This window comes from Arabidopsis thaliana, chromosome 2 (assembly GCF_000001735.4).
Source record: "Arabidopsis thaliana chromosome 2, partial sequence".
Classification (NCBI taxonomy): domain Eukaryota; kingdom Viridiplantae; phylum Streptophyta; class Magnoliopsida; order Brassicales; family Brassicaceae; genus Arabidopsis; species Arabidopsis thaliana.
The window spans coordinates 6,271,505-6,288,051 of NC_003071.7; the positions used below are offsets into that span (position 1 = coordinate 6,271,505).

The window sequence follows — 16,547 nt, forward strand, 5'->3', positions numbered from 1 at the left end:
GTCCATGTCTTGAATGTGGCATCAGAATATTCGATCTTGCTATTAGTTCCAAATGGAAGATTTTATCGTTGATAACTCAAGAAGTGTCATACATTGTTTCACCCATAGCATACTCGTCTTTTCTCTCAAGTATTCCCGTCTTTGGGTCAAAGACTGTGCAATGAGTGACATTGTTGAGGATGAAAAGGATCCTTCAAATAAAAACCAAAGTTTAGCAAAGCTAATCAGTCAAAAGTTTTTTGAATTATTATCTCCCAATTTTATCCAAAGATTCCTATTTTTTATACCAATACAATTCTTCATCTCGATATATCTCTTTCAACTGCAGTGTTAACTCCGTAATCTCCTCCCCTGATTTTCTACCATCTCTGTGCGCCACATCTAATTCTGATTTCTTACATAAAATAGAAAAAACAATAGCATATATCTATACCTCATTTAAAAAAATTTAATTTTTTATTTAATAAAAATATAAGGAAGTGGTGTACCTCTTAAATATGTTATTTATCTATAAATAGTATTAATTAAAATAAAATTTTCTAACATTCTAACGAAAATATCAACCCACGGTATACCGCAGATCAATCTCTAGTAAAATACATATTTTCCACACAAAAAAAATGGTATTTTTGTAAGATTTCCCAAAAGAATTAGCATTTTCTACAAAAACAAATTCCTTCTAATATTCAACAATGATAACAAAACTTCTAGTGGGCCTTCAATGTTGGACCGACCATATTTTTTGTGCCTTACAAAGAAATAACCAATCTTAGTACACTTCAATCAACCTTATTGCGGAGCTCGTAAATGTTCATGAATCTCATTCGTATTTCGTTCGTGGTGTTCCTAACGGCACCGTTTTATTCTGGATTGAGTACTTTTCTTCTTCTAATAGATTTAATTGGGCTAATGGATCGGCCCACTTCGGCCCACGGGCATGAATATATATGATCCTAATAAAGCCAGCAAGGACACGGAGCCAAGTTTCATTCAATCTAAAGATGGGGAAAACGAAGCGATACTGGTTACTGAAAACAGAGCCAAATGAGTGGTCATGGTCAGACCAAGAATCAAACGGCGGTATCAGCAAATGGGACGGCGTCAAGAACAAACAAGCCCAGAAGAATCTTAAATCCATGACTTTAGGAGATCTCTGTTTCTTCTACCATTCAGGAACCAAATCAAGATGCGTCGTTGGCGTGGTTGAAGTATCACGTGAATGGTACACTGATGATGCTGAAGGAGTAGAAGGAGAAGGAGCGGTTGATGTCAAAGCGATTGGAGAAATGAGGAAATGTGTGGATTTGAAGGAAATGAAAGGAGACAAAGGGATTATTACTAAAGGTTTTGTTTTGTTTAGACAGCCGAGGTTGTCTGTTGTTCCTGTTGAGGAAGATGTTTGGAATATGATTTGTGAATTGGGAAATGGGTTTTGTGGAGATGGTAAGGAAGATTGTGAAAGTAGTGATGATGAATGAGTCTTAAATTGGATTCCGTTCTTGTATTATGTGATTTAAAGTTCTTAACTTTGTTAGGATTTTGGGGGTTTTGCTTAATGATTGATTCGTAGTGGTGATGCTATTGAGTGGTGCATTTTGTCGAACATGTGGTGTGCAAGAAACTATGTTATATTTTGTGAGATTTAATTTAAGAAAGAACACAATTTTGAGATTTAATTTGTGAGATATATACATTTAGAATGTCTAGTTATTAGAGCTTTTAAACATGGCCAACAAATATAGATATATAAACATCTTTCAATAAAAAATTTGCATAGTTTGAGATAACTATGAGAAACATCATTTGTGTAAGCCAATCTATTTTCAGTTGAGACAATTCTCTTCCTTGCCTTCTCAGCCTGCAAAATCATAGATTACTTCATAGCATTAAAGAAAGAACATAAAAGAATGTAGAAGTGTAAAGAGCTGAAATGGCCATTTACCTGTTCCTTCCAATTTATGGAAGCTGTGACAATAGCCAGTATAGTGGCTTGCACAGTAGATCCAACCACAACACCGCACCACAATCCTTTTCCGTTCAACTCACGACTGAAAGCTAAGTAAATTCCAAGAGGAGCTCATACGAGATAATAAGAAACAGTATTGTTCCAAGCTCCAATGTGTTGCCAACCACTTCCCCTAGCAATCCCATTAAGAACTGCTGTAAAGCCGTCGAGGATAAAGGAGAGGCAGAGCAAAGGAGTTAGGTCGGCGACATAGTCCAAAACTTCTTTGCTGTTGCTGAATGCGTATCCTATGATGTTCCTGCAGGTGAATAGAAGTATGCTAAAGAAAGCTGACTCTACTATCCAGAGACAAAGCCTTGCTAATACTGAGACCCTAGCAACTTGAGGATTCCCAACTCCCAAATTGTTTGATACACGTGTGCTGCAAGAAACCAATCTTTATGGAAGGATTGTCTATAATAAGATGAAGATGTTCTGAATGATAGAATTGAGATCATACCTCACAGCGGCGACGACTCCAGCTGAAATCACATAGTGCAAAGTTTCTATTGTAAGACTGAAAAGAAGGAAATAGGATTCCTTAGTTTTAAGTAAATAGAATACGCGAGAAAGCTTAAAAGAAGTCTTTGTATATTACTTTCCAGACCAAACAAGAAAACCGAAGTCCAACAAACCAAAACGATACATTTAGATAACTCGTTTTACTTGTTCATTTTTTGTTAGAAGAATTACCAAACATTGTCAATTATTCTAAAAAGATTTTATTATATGACCAAAGGATTATAAGCAAAAATGTTATAAAAAATTGATTTTTTTTTAACATCTTCATTTTTTATTAATTTGGATGTTATCTAATTAGATTATTTGGTTGGCCAAAAAAATAAAAATCTAATTAGATTATTTATCTAAAAAAATAGACTATTTTATGGTTTATTACATTTTCTATAAGAATAATTTTTATATTTAAATTCTAAGATTTGGAAAGTCGCCAAAATATAGTCAAAAAGTCAATAACTTTATATTGTATATCAAATGTATTAATTTTAATAATTTAATAGAATAAATTTTACATTAGTTTTAAGTATATAATTCACCTAGTACTACATTATATATTACAAGTAAAATGAAAAATAAATTAAGGTAACACGGTAAATGCCACAACACTGCTAATTGCCGCTGCAATAGCTCCGACCACAAATCTTGGTAAGTTTCCACCTCCAAAAAGCGCATCAATAGGACCAACTCCAAACGATACAATCATTTGTGGTATCACTATTGCCATGTTTAAAACTCCTAGAGACAGTCCTGTAGAGATGACAACGGAAAAAAAACTCATCCTTATTAATTTGATATTTAAATATATATGTTATACAAAATGATTACTATTTTTTCAACAGATACATAATACTTTTTAAAAAGAGAGGTTAATTAAAATACCTTGACCGGCGCCGGAACTACTTGAGATTATGGAAGCTAGTGCAAACGGAATACTGAATGTAATCTATAAAAATACAAAAAAAAAATAGATTATTAATGTTAACAAATTATAAACCATTAATGACAATAGTAACAAAAATTTGATAAAAGACATGTTGAACTTACAGCAAGAGGAATTCCAAGAAGAGCAAAGAGAGTCAATGCTCCAGCTCTGATGCCATCGGTAGGAAGGGCCATCGGACCAGCGATTCTCCGGTGCTCCTCCGCCTTTTTAGTAACCAAAACCGTCATTGCCAAACACACAGCAAGGATGATATTCACAGCTCCCCAAAGCCTTTTAGCTCCACCTATTTTCTTGCTAATACCTTCAATACCAAGTGAGACGATTCCAAGAACGATAGAGTTAAGCATCAATCCCAACGCACCAACGTGAATCCCTTGGTTGTATAGTTTCTTCATTTTGTCATCTCCTTTTGAGTCTCCACCGTACACTTCACGACCCATCCAATCGGTATCGTATAAAAGAAAAGGGAACCATGCGATCCAGTTCAAGGCCGTGACGATTAATAGCATCCACATTGGACGTTTCATCACCTTGAAAGCTCCAAAGATCTCACCAAAGAACGGAGTTTTCTCGTTGTCCGAGTCTGCTTTAGGCGACCATTGCTTGTCTTCCACGTACCAAAGAGCTATGATTGTGACGACTAGGAGGAGAGTGATGGAAAGGAAGAAACAACTCTTGAGATTTGCGCAATATATGTCACATGCTTTAGTCATTGTGAAAGGGAAGATCTTGTAGAGGTTAGTGTATGATCCTGCCGCGTATCCCAAAACGTTCCCAACAGCCATGAAGAAAGAGAAAAACGCGTTTGCTGTTCGCGTTTTCTTAGCGTCTCCAGCGGCTAAATCACCGAGGAAAGCGCGACAAGGTCCTTGGAGAGTGTTGTTAGCCACGTCAAGGATCCAGAAACCGAGAGCGAAGATAACAACGGCTCGCATCTTGACAGGTTTGTCGATTTTGTCTCCCATGCTGTGGCCAAAATCAGCTGCGTATCCGATTAGTACAACAGCAACAGCTACAAGCAAGGCGCCTGTGGCGATGAAAGGACGACGACGTCCGAATCTTGACGTGCATCGGTCGCTGAAGTAACCGACGGATGGCTGGACAAGAAGACCAGAGACAGGACCACATAGCCATATGAAAGATGACCATTTGTGTGGGACTCCAAGAAGCTGCACGTATGGAGTTAGCAGAGACAGCTGAAGAGCCCAACCGAACTGAATACCGGCGGCAATAGAAGCCACTGATATCATCTTTCTCAGCGGAGATGGTCCATCAAGATCCGCCAACGACGAGGAAGACTGTCTATCTACAGCTACCACATCGTTTTTTGCTTGGAGGTCACTCATCTTCTTCACTTTGTCTTAGAGGTTGTGTTTGGTGTTGGTGATGGATGAGATGAAAGAAACAAGGCTTGTCTCTTAGAGACAAGGTGAAGAAGAGGAATGAGACTTATATATCTAAATGTTTTGATTCTGTGTTTCAATAGTTTTGAAGGTAAATCTTTTATAGTAAGGCTATAACGCATATATCCTTATAGGATTGTTGTAATAATGACAAGACTAACGTTAATATAACAGAAATCGGTTTATTATCTTATCTTTATATAATTTATTTTGAGATCGTGACAGATTTTTCAATTTCTTGTTTCTGTAATGTATGACTTTTATAAATGACAACAAGTTGTAAATGATTTTGACTTATTTTAGGTAAATTCCATGTTCAATAACAGATTATTTGGAAAAATATTTTGAAATCAAGAGATTTCAAATAAAAACCAAAATCTTCTAAAATTCTTAATTCAATACACCCCCCTAAAAGGCTAAAACATAAAACAAAATCTAAAGAAATCAGATGTTAATCGACAAACAAAATATAATAACAAGATTTAGAGTTTTCTCTTCGCGAAAGAATTCAAGAGAAGGGTTTAAGGTTTAAGGTTAAGAGTTTATGGTTTATGCTTTGATTTTAGGTTTTATTATAGTATTCTCATTATTTAAGGGTTGCAAAAAAGTATTGGTCTAAGTAAACATAATATTTTTTTTGTTAAATGTAAACTTAACATTTTATGAGTTGTATGAAAAGCTTAGAGAAACATTTCGAATTTGTAAGATTTAATCGTTTAAAAGTCATTTTAACAATCATTATCATTCCACACATCTTCCATCAGCTCAAATGGTACCATATTTTGATCACGTTCATGATTGCCCCTCTCTTAGCCTTTTTAAACTCTTACGGTTACAGACTCACTGACTGGTCCGTAGTCCGACAATATTTGCCAATGACAAAACCGAAGCAAAGATAGAACCAATTGCCAAAACACTAACACCTTTCACCGGTCTCTTAAATCCTTATCATACACAAGCTTATCTCAAAAGTTCTAATCTCAAGCTTTTATATTAAGTTCTTATTTCTTAATCATATTCTAACATTTTTTTTCTTTAATCTTATTCTAACATTAATATATGATCGTTTGATTTTAACGTCATTACTAGATAGAGAACTATTCTTCTATATATCTTCCTAAGATTAGAGTTAGTCAAAACAAATACATATTTGACAATCGTTTACAACCAAAATATCAGATTATTAATGCAAAATCTCTCTTAAATAAGAAAAGAAATCCAAACAAATCCACAAAGCTCTGTCACTTGAATAAGAAATTTGCATAAGTCTATAGCTACACTGAATTTTTTTGTACAATTTTTTTTTTAAAAAATTAGGGAATTAACTGAAAATGACATAATGGTTAACATAGAACTAATTATAGGTTACGTAATAAATAGTCTAATCAAAAGTTTTGTGTATAAATCTCACTTTTTTTAATAGATAAGGTAGGAAAAAGAATAAGATAGAAAACACTTACTAAACCGGATTGATCCTCGGTTAAGGAGAAATTCGGTTTTGAAAAAATTACGAGGAATATCCCAACGAACATAATAATCTGACGAAAGGAGTCATTTTTGGTCAAAACGAAGAAGAACAAAAAGGTACAAACACTTTCTCTCTGATCCTTTTTTTTTAATTTCTTTTTCTCAATTTCAATCTTCTCGATTAGGGTTTGGAATTGCCCTTGGAATGTTGAATTTTAAGACTTCGCTTTGATCTGTAAACTAATTTCAGGGTCTCATCTGAATTCTTTGTTGATTTGAGATGAGTTCTGGGTTTTTGCTAAGGATTTGTTTTTATGTCTTCTAAGCACCAAAATCTGCTCAAAAAGTCTGTAAATTTCCAAGCAAGTTGTTTACTTTTTCATAGTGTTGATTTGATCTTCTGCAGATCAAATTATGGATCTTAATTTAGATGAAAATGAGAATCTAAAGGCTCGGATCAAACAACTTGAACATGGTACGTTTTCTCTACAAGTCTCTATGTGGTAGTTATTTAGACCCTGGACATGTTTATAAGCTTATAGAAATGGGTTTCTAAAGTCTTACATTTGCTTCTCTGAAGCCTTCTTGAAGTGTATTCTGCTCCATTAGTTTGTCATCTAGTCCAATCTATTTCATACGATAGCTATTTCTTATTCTCATGACCACTTAGCTTTTCCCATTTCCCTGCCTTCTCAGATGCAAAAGATGATTCCTTTTAGTTATTTCTTCTTCTTATAATCTTAGAAATGAGTTATCTTTAGCAAATGGGGATGAGTTAAGAAACATTTGAAGACATCACTTGTAGAAGTTGTTCTCATTCTCTTTTGGGTTATGTACTTATATCATATGTCTTTTGCTACTGTGTGCGTTATGCTTGTTTGAAGATATTATGTATCAAGGTTGTTGAGACTCCATGTTATATCTGCAGGTTGATTACCTGATGTATGTTGAGTATGAACATAGTATTTTTTTTTATTTTTTATCACCAGAGCGTAATGAACTACAGAAAGATATTGAACAGTTGTGCATGCAACAAGGTGGACCTAGCATTCTTGGTGTGGCTGCTCGGATGCATTTCCAGAGGTATCTTATGGTTTGACTTAAGTTCGTTATTTAGCCAATGAAAGATACTTCATAACTTATTTTACCTCATAGATGTGTAAAATAAGAGCCTTGTTGCTAACAATTATATTAAATGATATTGGGTAATACTATTAGGACAGCTAGCTTGGAGCAGGAAATAGAGAGCTTAAAACTGAAGTTGGCTGCTTGCACAAGGGAGAAACACAATCTTCAAGAGGAGCTTGCAGAAGCTTACCGTGTGAAAGTCAGTTTCTTTGAAGCTTTTAAAATAAAAGGATTTTGATTTTAAAAATGTTCCGAAGCAAATGTTTACAAGCTGTCTCTTCAGGCTCAGTTAGCAGATTTACATGCTGGAGAAGTAGCAAAGGTCTCTCTCATTTCATACTAATTTTTCAATCTGCTTTAGAAAATATCCTTCTAAGATCTAAATGTTGTGATGTATTCTTTCACTTCCAGAACTTGGAAGCAGAAAAGCAGGTTAGATTTTTCCAGGGTTCTGTGGCAGCTGCTTTTTCTGAAAGGGATAAGTCAGTAATGGAGGTATGAGGGAATTCCATCTCAGTCTAATGAAAAGAAGCAACATTTATTTTGAGTATGTATTCTTTCTAACTTACTTTTTGATGGTTTCCTGACTTTGACCAGGCCGAAAAAGCTGAAGAGAATGCTGAAATGATGTCACAGAAACTTAGTGAAATTGAGATGCGGTAATTGTGACCCTGTTCACCCTGATTTATTTTACTAGCTCCATTTCTCTTGAAAAATTGACGTTCTGTAGCTGCATCGACTTATCTGAATCTCTCTAAAAATGATGTTCTATAAAAACTTTCCGCCCTCAAGAATTTAGCAAAATATCGATGTTATTACCTAAGCCCTGTGTTACTTATGTTTTCCGCCCTTCCTTGTTTGGTCCCTGGTGCTGGTGAGCTAGGTTGGAAGAACTTAGCTCAGATTGTCTTGTACAGAAGAGACTAAATGACACATTGCAAGCTGACTTGGCAAAACTTGAAGAACAGACTAGAACATATGCAGGGGTAAATTTTTCGTTCTTGTCTACACATAATTCATCCCTAATAGTCTTATTACGTTTTCTTCCCCTTATTTGTCCTCTGAAGTCTACAACTTCTGATCTTTTATATTTTACCTCCTGAATAAGCTATCACGTATATCTGAATCTTTATGATTCTCAGTTACTAAATTCTTCCATAAAGGTTTGTTTTTTTCTCTCTATCTGCTCAGGTGATTGAGAAGTTCTATGATATCCGTAAAGCTTCACTCTGTGAGTCCCTTGAAATGAGTTTGCATGAAAAGTGTGCAAGTTTATTGGATGATCCTATAGAATCATGGACTTTCAATGATCCTTCAACTTCAGATTATGTAGTAAGTTTCTGAAAACATATCCAATCTCTCTCTCTCTTTTTTTTTTTTCCGGAGAAAGCTCTAATTTCGTCATTTGTGTGTTGGCTATTCACCATTGGCTGGTAAAATTGGTCGCAGTAGAAGATTTTTTTTCTATTGACTAGTACCTCTGGATACCAGCAAATGAGTTTTCTGGAAATTGTTTTGGATATTGGTTGTTACAATTAATTGTATGATTGCCATAAAGTACAGATAGTAAATGTAAAAACTATCAGAACATATTGAAAAATCGTACTTAGCAGGAATATAGAAGTTCGTGTTTGCTAAAGTGGCAGGAGTCTGGTTTGAGAATAAGGTAGTGTTTTATAAAATTTCTATGGATTTTATTCAATATCGGTTCTTGTTAATTTGTAAATCCGGAGAGACTTTTCGTTCTTGGATACGAAAAACATCGAGAACCTTGACATTGCATTTGAAGGCAGAGGCAATCTAATTGGCCATTTTTATTAATGATCAAATATCTTGGAACTTATTCGCATCATGTAGATACTTTTTAGTATATTCCACTCTGCTTATTTCTTCAGATTCTGAATCTCCTATTCTTTTCCGTCAACCACAAAAGAAGCATAGATAGAATGGAATTTTTGTTTTAGCAAAATAGATCATTTCTAGGAAGTATTTGTCTATATTCACTAAAAGCTATGGGAAAATGTTTCAAGAGTTATTTGTGTTTGCTAGTGTTGACATGGTTATGGCACTAAGCAATATGTGTCGGATTATTAGGTGATTTGTTATTTCTATCTGCTATTTGAACAACTCTTTTCAGACAGGCTGCACTGGAAGGAGAGTTGGGAAAGGTTAAGAACACTGTGGATAATCTTCAGAGTAAATTACGAGTGGTATTTATCCTTTCCTTCCTCATCTGTTTATCTTCAAGTATTATGAACCTAGATGCAGCATTCACTAACGTCAGATATTTGTTACTCTAGGGCTTAGAAATTGAGAATCATTTGAAGAAGAGGGTTCGTGCATTGGAAAAGAAGAATGTGGGTACTCAATGTATTATAATTCCTGAAGTCTAGAATTATTTCTCTTACCCTTTGGTGTCACTGTTAACCTGCTCACAGATTGTTGCAGATGGGCTGATCGTTAATGGCATTACAGATATTCGCCATCATCATTCCCAACTGAGGGCCTACATCATTGCTTTACTTAATGAAGAAGGACTATACATTAAATCGATTTCCAAAAATGTTGAAGAAAAACTTAAACTTCACTCATCAGAAGTACAGAATGTAGTGCCACCGCAACACGATTTAAAACCTGATGAGTCTGAATGCCGGGATGTGCATATGACTACAGTTGTTGAATCTTGCCAAGTAACGAAGGTGTGATTGCTGGGTGATTTTGCTACCAAATTTCCTCTTTTTTTCTCTGCATTTTATGTCTGTATTTTTTGTGTTTTGTTTAGGAGGCATAATTTTGGACTTCCTCATTATTTGTTTGGTTAGCTCAAACTTACATCGATGTCTGCAACTGCTACTTAAGACATAATGTCTAGAACCTTAGAGATTCCTAGATCCTAATTCCTCAACCGTAATGGACAATCAGCATCTAATAGCATACTTGATCTTATATAATGTGAAAGTGGTTGGAGCTATTTGAGATTTGGATCGTTACTGTCTCTTACAATTTTTCATGACTTTTTTTGTTGTTGTTGTAAGAGCGTTTCTCTTCTGAATGCAGCTTGCGGAAGCTAGTATTGCCAAAATCATGGCTGAAAGTAGAGGGGATGCATCTGAAGCCTTTGCACAAGCATTACAAGAGAAGGTTATTCTCATTTCCTAACGATCCATCATACACTAGTGGAGAAGATTCATAACATAATTGCATCTCATGTATCGTGACTGTTGACTAGTCTTCATTGCTTAACGGAAGAAACAATCCTTGGGTCTTTTTTATTCATATGAGTATGCTATATCATTTATTTCTGTTGTAGTAATGTGTATATATGATTTTTGATTCTTTTCGGATGTATTGTTAGGTTGGAGCTCTTTTACTTCTATCACAGCAGGAGGAGAGGCATTTACATGAAGAAAATGTCAATGCAGCTCTTCAGCAGAAAGTAGATGAGCTTCAAAGGAATATCTTGCAGGTTTCCTTTTTCTACATTAAGTTGTTTCCAGATGTTGAGATAGAAAAAAATAATCTATTTAACTCCTATGGCCAGTTCTGAATAATCTTGAAATATTCTTTTAGGTGACCAATGAAAAGGTGAGAACCCTTATGGAGTTAGCCCAACTACGACAGGAATATCAGTCGCTAAGAGAGTATGATACCATCCTTTCCTCATAACTTCTTTTAATCAGATTTGTCCTAGTTTTATTTTGCATGAAGTTCCGTTTCTGGTGCTTACATTACATGCTTACCCACATGGTATATTCTGAATACGTGTGCTGCTCTCTCTATCATTCTGTTACGTCTACTTGAAATACATAGTAATATGTGCAATTGATTGCATAGTCGCTAACAATGTAGACAACCTGAAATGTTGTTGATATTAAAAGTTAGGCATGGCACGTTCTGTAAATGGTGTAAGCCGTCTTTTAAAACCAATTTCGCTCTATCTTCTGTTTTGAAGTCAGGGATTTGCTTTGTAATGTTGTTTCCTTGTACCTGCGATGCTAGTGACATTTCTCAGGGATGATACTGTGTTGTAAATATTTTTGATTCTTATGTAGAGGTAACTGTTACATTCCTCTAAAAATACTATATCATTTGCCAGCAAAATGAGTGGTACAAGAGAGGAAGAATCAACGGGAAACAGTGGCAGGATAGTTATCTCCAATGAGAAAGATGGAAGACTAAAGAATATGTGGAAGAAATCTTACATAAACCGTTGGATTGACCCAAGTTCAAGAGGCGGAAGTCACTTGAACACTGAAGCAGATTATGCCAGTAACATCGAATATTCCAGGTTTGGCATCCTACATCTACATTGTCTTATCGTACTTGGAAGCTTCTGCGATAAATCACTATTGTTTTGGCAGAATGAAAGTAGAATATGCAGCTATAAAAGAGAACCTGGAAAGCATGGGGCACTTGACGACTTCAATCCGCAGGCTCCGTCTAGCGCTCTTGAAGGTAATTTAAGAACACTAGCGTGATATGGATCACTTTTTGGTTCCTTCCTGTTAGGCCAAATTTCAGTTGTTTCTTTTTTTTCAGGTAAAGGAATTAAATGATACTGAAACAACTGCAAGAAGTTGCGAAGTAGCGATTGCCAACATCCTTGTGGAGGCAACCCATTTGAAGACTGCCCTTGGGATCTCCATACCAATTAGCTGGTCGGCGGAATCAGACATTGAATCAGTTACTGATGGCGAGTCGAGCTGTGAAAGGACCGATTCTGTTTCTGCTGCAGGATTTGAGATGGTGGAGCTTGTTATTCTAGCAGCCGAGATAATGAAAGAACAACACCATTGAAATTCATTCTTCAGTTTGTTACCGGCATTTTAAGTTGGTCTGTGGCTCTGTGAATATAATTTATTGAGAATTTGATTTCAAAATCTCTTGTATAACCTCTCATGGGATGATTCACAATATGTGATACATAATATAGTGCAGTTTTCAAGCATCAATTACAAGTTGAACTTCTTGAAGATGACCTGACTCCTTAGTTACCTCCACGCTGAAGCGGGTGGACAAGTTCTTCATCGATGGATTAGTTACAGTCACTCGGTAATGTCCATGCAGTAAGGAAATCTCCGGAGAAAACCCGATTATTCGACCTCCTTCTTCATCATTATGTTCATGGTGTTGGATAGGAATCTCTACAGGTTCTTGTTTCCACTCTTGGAGTAATTTGTCAATGAGATCCCCTGCTTGTGTGTTTTTGAAATCTTTATCGGCAAGCGTTAACTTGTCGAAACCGGACACTTCAGGCCCTCCATATAGGATTATGGCTTTAACCGCAGGATGTGAGTAAGCTTCCCTCAGAATATCCTCCATGTATTTTACCTATCAAATAAATTGAACCATGGCTTGCTTGTTATGTTACGTTAGCTCAAAGTTTCAAACTAACTCAAACGTGCATTGTATAATCACCTGATCCGGGCACTTGAACATATCAACCTCCGTAAGCCAAACCGGAAAACTCAAAGAGCCTAATGTATCTAATGCGTATCTCATGTAAGCCAAGTTGGGCTGAACTGGAGCAAAGTGACCTTGTGCTCCAATCCCTCCTTTAATATTATTGTTTCCAGGGAATGAAACAATCTCTTGCATCTTCTTTACCACGTTAACAGGGCTCACAACTCTGTCTTTATCATACTCTACCGTGTTGAATTCGTTTAGGAACAACGGTATATCAGGATCCAACTTAGAGGCCAAAGAGTAGACAATAGCTGAAGCGTTTCCACCAAGCATGTTCTCAAAGTAGTTGAAATGTACATTCTCATTCATCACATCCCATCCTATTAGTCTCCCTTTATATCTCTTCATAACCGAGTTCATTCTGTTGAGTGTCACATTCTTTAAATCTTCAGGATCCGTGATCGTCTTTACCCAATTCGGCTGCCAATACTTATCGTCCCACAAGACCGTATGTCCTTTAACTAGAATCGCATTTTCCTCCGCGAGCTGCATCATTGAATCAGCTATTTTGTAGTTCTCTTGACCTCTCACTGCCTCAGTTGCATACCATTTCATTTCATTGGTGAATGAAGTGAGTCTAAACCGCGACACAAACCATTCTCTATAGCTATCGCTTTCCAAAATACGGTAGTTCATAGCACAACCAAGGAGGAATGATGGTTTGATCTGTTCTATGGAAATCACTGATCCTTCTAATGCACTTTTGTTCTTAAAACTCATTTGAAATCTCACTTTATTCTTCCGAATCTGCGAGTTTTTCTCAAAGTCATAGATTGTTTTAAACGCTTATAAAACGTTTTCATAATGTATGTATAATACCTTTTCAATAACTTGGTCTTGTTGTAGCCTCCATTGAGTTTTGTGGAACCGTTGCATCCTCACATTTTGTACTGATATCTCCAAACCCGCTAAGCCATCGCTCTGCTTCGTGTAAATTCCTACATTAGTACTTGAAATCTCCACAAAAGAACACACAATTAGTTCCTTTACCTCGAAGAAAATGTCGATAGGGCCAGAGAAATCAGCGGTAATACCGCCTTTAAGCAAAGACCAGCATCCTCTTTTCGCCATAACTTCACCTCCGAAAACGTTTCTCCCATTCTTCTCACTAAAAGTCATTCCTACTTTTCTCTGACTCTCATTTCTCAACTTCACCCAAGCTGATTCACACACAATTCAAAAACATCATAACTTACTACACAAGCAACAACAAAACCAACATTTTCTTACCAGAAGTGATGTATATGTTTCCTTCCCGAAGATCAACTCCCTCTACTACATTTCTGATTCCACCATTTTCGTTGATCTTCAATTCTTTGACTCCTTCACCTCCGGTATTGGCAGTTGTTTGTGGAGGCTCCATGAGGCACTTTCTCATGACATTACATAGATTCAAAACATTGCATTCCATTAATATTTGTAAGTGAAATGTATTTATAGATTTGTTCTTTTTGTTATACCTCTGATTTTAGAGACTGGTCGTAGGAGAAAGGATCCATGCAAATTCCTGAACCAAGAAGAAGAAGAGAGATGAGGAAAAGCACCAAGTGGAAAAAGCCATAGTTGAATCTTTTCATCTTTTCTTGTGACAATTGAGAACTCAAAAATCCTCAATGAGATATGTATGACGACCCTTCTTGTGGGATTAATCCATTATCATGAAATAAGTAACTATTATATAGCACACAAAAGGTACGTATATACATATTTCTTATTTTAATAATGCCAGTGGAATAAGTATAATTTTCAAATTTTCTTATCTTTATATTGTATATACTGTATAGCAATGTTTTAAAGTTCTATTATTAATACTATAACATTAATATAATTATATAAGCTATTTTTAGAACACCAAGGTAAGGTTTTTTTATAATGCATGTAGTGATAACTTCATATATATAATTGTTTTTAATATACATTAGAGAAACTTTCGTGTCTCAAAGTGTTATTTTTTTTTTCTTTTTTTCTAAAACTGTATTTTACATATAATCAATGAACTAATGAAGAAATAATACCTTAGTAAAGGGGGGAAAATATACTTTTAATCGAAACTGCAAATACATCTCACGAGAAAACACATTAAATTAGTTATGACCCAAAAATATATGTGTGTGCATGGTTCATGTGAATAAAATCAAAATGTTCAAAAATACAATTAATTAAGACATTTTTGTACGGTCTATTTTGATTAATGTAAATGAAAGCATCCAAAATCCATTACAATAACAAATTCAATGTTCTTTTTTCAAGAAAAAGAAAAATAACAAACTTAATGTTTAAAGTCAACCCAATAATTTTATGTGTCTGAACTGGTGAGTCACCTTTTTTAACAGTACTGGGAAAATATAAAGCTAGATAAAAAAAATAAGAAACATTCACGAATCATTATATCATATATATGTTGCAACAAAATTAATCTACTTTCTGTAATTTTTCTTACTTATATTTTAGCGGTATTTTAGTAAATGTTTATAATTAGTAATTTATGATAATAAAAACATATGTTTATGTAAAATTCTTTTTTGAAAATATATTAGTTATATTATTGAAATTTGCTTTATTTGAAAGTAGTTTAAGTTGGGACAAAAAATGTGTATTACTTTATGACATTACGTATGACATTACATGTGTTAGGATCATAAGCACTACAGAAAAGGTCCACATTGATATCACAAAATAATATCTTATTTTTCCGAACTGTTATTAAAGATGAATTTGTAATTTTACTAATATATAATAACGTTTAACCAACGGTAAGATAGAAAATCTCTAAGGATGAATCTAAAATAACTTACTCTCCCAACACTTAGCCAAAGTAATCCACTTAAGCACCATTTGTTTACTTTTCTCCCCATTTTCTCGAAAAACATCTCAAACCTAAACATTTCATACCCAAACATCTCACACACACAAATTGAATCTAGTCCCAGCCACCTTGTAAACTCACCACCGTCAGATTGTAGTTAGCGAAAACCACTAACCTTGTCGTCAACCATAATTTTGTTCTTCTCCCCCTGACATATTCTCCAACGCAATCACCATTAGACTTAAATCAAAGGCATGTCTTTCTTTGTTACTCTCATTTCCGTCTACTCTCATTTCTATGTGATTTTGACCAATTTCTATGTAATTCGATTTTAAGGTTTAGTCCTTATCTGTTAGGTAAAATTTTGAAATATCTATCCCAGGCGCTTTTCCCAATGCATGCTAAAAGCAGGATGTAGCCTTCTATTAGCCAGATCTCAACTACCTCTTCCTTCTCCTAAAAAGAAGTTTGGTGAAGTTTCCTGGTACGATTTTCATGCTGGAGCGGCTCTTTTCTTAAAACTGTTGTAATTAATTATCTGAACTTGAGATGATATTGGTCTGAGATGATGTGTCTATGATATGGTCTGAGATTGAGTTATTGTCTTATCTAGAATATTCTTACGTTAACTTTGATGTGATGCTTATGGGTTGAATTGTGGCTCTAAAGGCTTTAATTAAGCTTATAACATATAAATTGTTGAACAAATCATGCCATCTATGTACGTAAGAAATTAAATTATATAAGTTAGGTTTCAGTTGGAATTCAGATACTTTAAAATATATTTTCCAACGTTTAATTCCTTACTGC

General features: G+C 35.1%; 5 protein-coding genes, 1 long non-coding RNA gene and 1 pseudogene across 14 annotated transcripts; 3 read left to right on the plus strand and 4 right to left on the minus strand.

Annotated features, from left to right (window-relative positions):
* The first annotated feature begins 964 nt into the window (after window positions 1-964).
* AT2G14660 (thymocyte nuclear-like protein) lies at window positions 965-1,723 on the plus strand. The gene has a single exon (NM_127030.4). It carries the CDS (start codon window positions 1,002-1,004, stop codon window positions 1,476-1,478), a length of 477 nt encoding a protein of 158 aa, NP_565364.1. The 5' UTR covers window positions 965-1,001; the 3' UTR covers window positions 1,479-1,723.
* An 87-nt stretch (window positions 1,724-1,810) lies between these two features.
* On the minus strand, window positions 1,811-2,533 carry AT2G14661 (annotated as a pseudogene). The gene is made up of 3 exons: window positions 2,468-2,533; window positions 1,943-2,389; window positions 1,811-1,858 (listed from the first exon to the last, which is right to left on the minus strand).
* Window positions 2,534-3,101: 568 nt separating this feature from the next.
* On the minus strand, window positions 3,102-4,813 carry SUC8 (sucrose-proton symporter 8; the record flags this gene model as incomplete). Its single annotated transcript, NM_127031.1, has 3 exons — window positions 3,102-3,271; window positions 3,404-3,467; window positions 3,569-4,813. 3 exons carry the CDS (start codon window positions 4,811-4,813, stop codon window positions 3,102-3,104), a joined length of 1,479 nt encoding a protein of 492 aa, NP_179074.1.
* A 1,484-nt stretch (window positions 4,814-6,297) lies between these two features.
* Window positions 6,298-12,436, plus strand: MEE13 (myosin heavy chain-like protein; the record flags this gene model as incomplete). 8 transcript variants are annotated; one of them, NM_001161045.2, is made up of 19 exons in its annotated part: window positions 6,298-6,454; window positions 6,744-6,812; window positions 7,327-7,420; window positions 7,556-7,664; window positions 7,749-7,787; window positions 7,877-7,960; window positions 8,063-8,124; window positions 8,349-8,451; window positions 8,657-8,797; window positions 9,607-9,675; window positions 9,766-9,822; window positions 9,904-10,164; window positions 10,523-10,606; window positions 10,821-10,931; window positions 11,036-11,106; window positions 11,348-11,416; window positions 11,562-11,753; window positions 11,827-11,920; window positions 12,005-12,436. In NM_001161045.2, the coding sequence occupies exons 2-19, from the start codon at window positions 6,752-6,754 to the stop codon at window positions 12,260-12,262; spliced, it is 1,959 nt and encodes a 652-aa protein (NP_001154517.1). In that variant the 5' UTR covers window positions 6,298-6,454; window positions 6,744-6,751. The 8 variants fall into 8 exon arrangements, with proteins under 8 accessions (NP_001154517.1, NP_001189526.1, NP_001324683.1 ...); NM_001202597.1 differs by lacking the exon at window positions 11,348-11,416; NM_001335430.1 differs by having other exon boundaries at window positions 11,562-11,920; window positions 12,005-12,021.
* Window positions 8,103-8,371, minus strand: AT2G06215. Its single transcript, NR_140130.1, has one exon. It is a non-coding gene; the product is annotated as an other RNA (long non-coding RNA).
* AT2G14690 (Glycosyl hydrolase superfamily protein) lies at window positions 12,297-14,551 on the minus strand. The gene is made up of 6 exons (NM_127033.4): window positions 14,392-14,551; window positions 14,162-14,300; window positions 13,922-14,091; window positions 13,751-13,852; window positions 12,884-13,678; window positions 12,297-12,796 (listed from the first exon to the last, which is right to left on the minus strand). Exons 1-6 carry the CDS (start codon window positions 14,506-14,508, stop codon window positions 12,407-12,409), a joined length of 1,713 nt encoding a protein of 570 aa, NP_179076.3. The 5' UTR covers window positions 14,509-14,551; the 3' UTR covers window positions 12,297-12,406.
* Window positions 14,552-15,784: 1,233 nt separating this feature from the next.
* Window positions 15,785-16,378, plus strand: AT2G14692 (uncharacterized protein). Its single transcript, NM_001335435.1, has one exon. It carries the CDS (start codon window positions 16,136-16,138, stop codon window positions 16,265-16,267), a length of 132 nt encoding a protein of 43 aa, NP_001318224.1. The 5' UTR covers window positions 15,785-16,135; the 3' UTR covers window positions 16,268-16,378.
* Window positions 16,379-16,547: the final 169 nt, after the last annotated feature.

Excerpts from the sequence above, each read along its gene's own strand:
- AT2G14660 (NM_127030.4), top strand. The coding sequence starts at position 1,002 with ATGGGGAAAACGAAGCGATACTGGTTACTGAAAACAGAGCCAAATGAG.
- AT2G14690 (NM_127033.4), bottom strand. The coding sequence starts at position 14,508 with ATGAAAAGATTCAACTATGGCTTTTTCCACTTGGTGCTTTTCCTCATC. Across the intron at positions 14,301-14,391 it reads ACCAGTCTCTAAAATCAGAG|TGCCTCATGGAGCCTCCACA; the intron begins GTATAACAAAAA and ends GTCATGAGAAAG. Across the intron at positions 13,679-13,750 it reads AAGACCAAGTTATTGAAAAG|ATTCGGAAGAATAAAGTGAG; the intron begins GTATTATACATA and ends AAAAACTCGCAG.
- AT2G14692 (NM_001335435.1), top strand. The coding sequence starts at position 16,136 with ATGCTAAAAGCAGGATGTAGCCTTCTATTAGCCAGATCTCAACTACCT.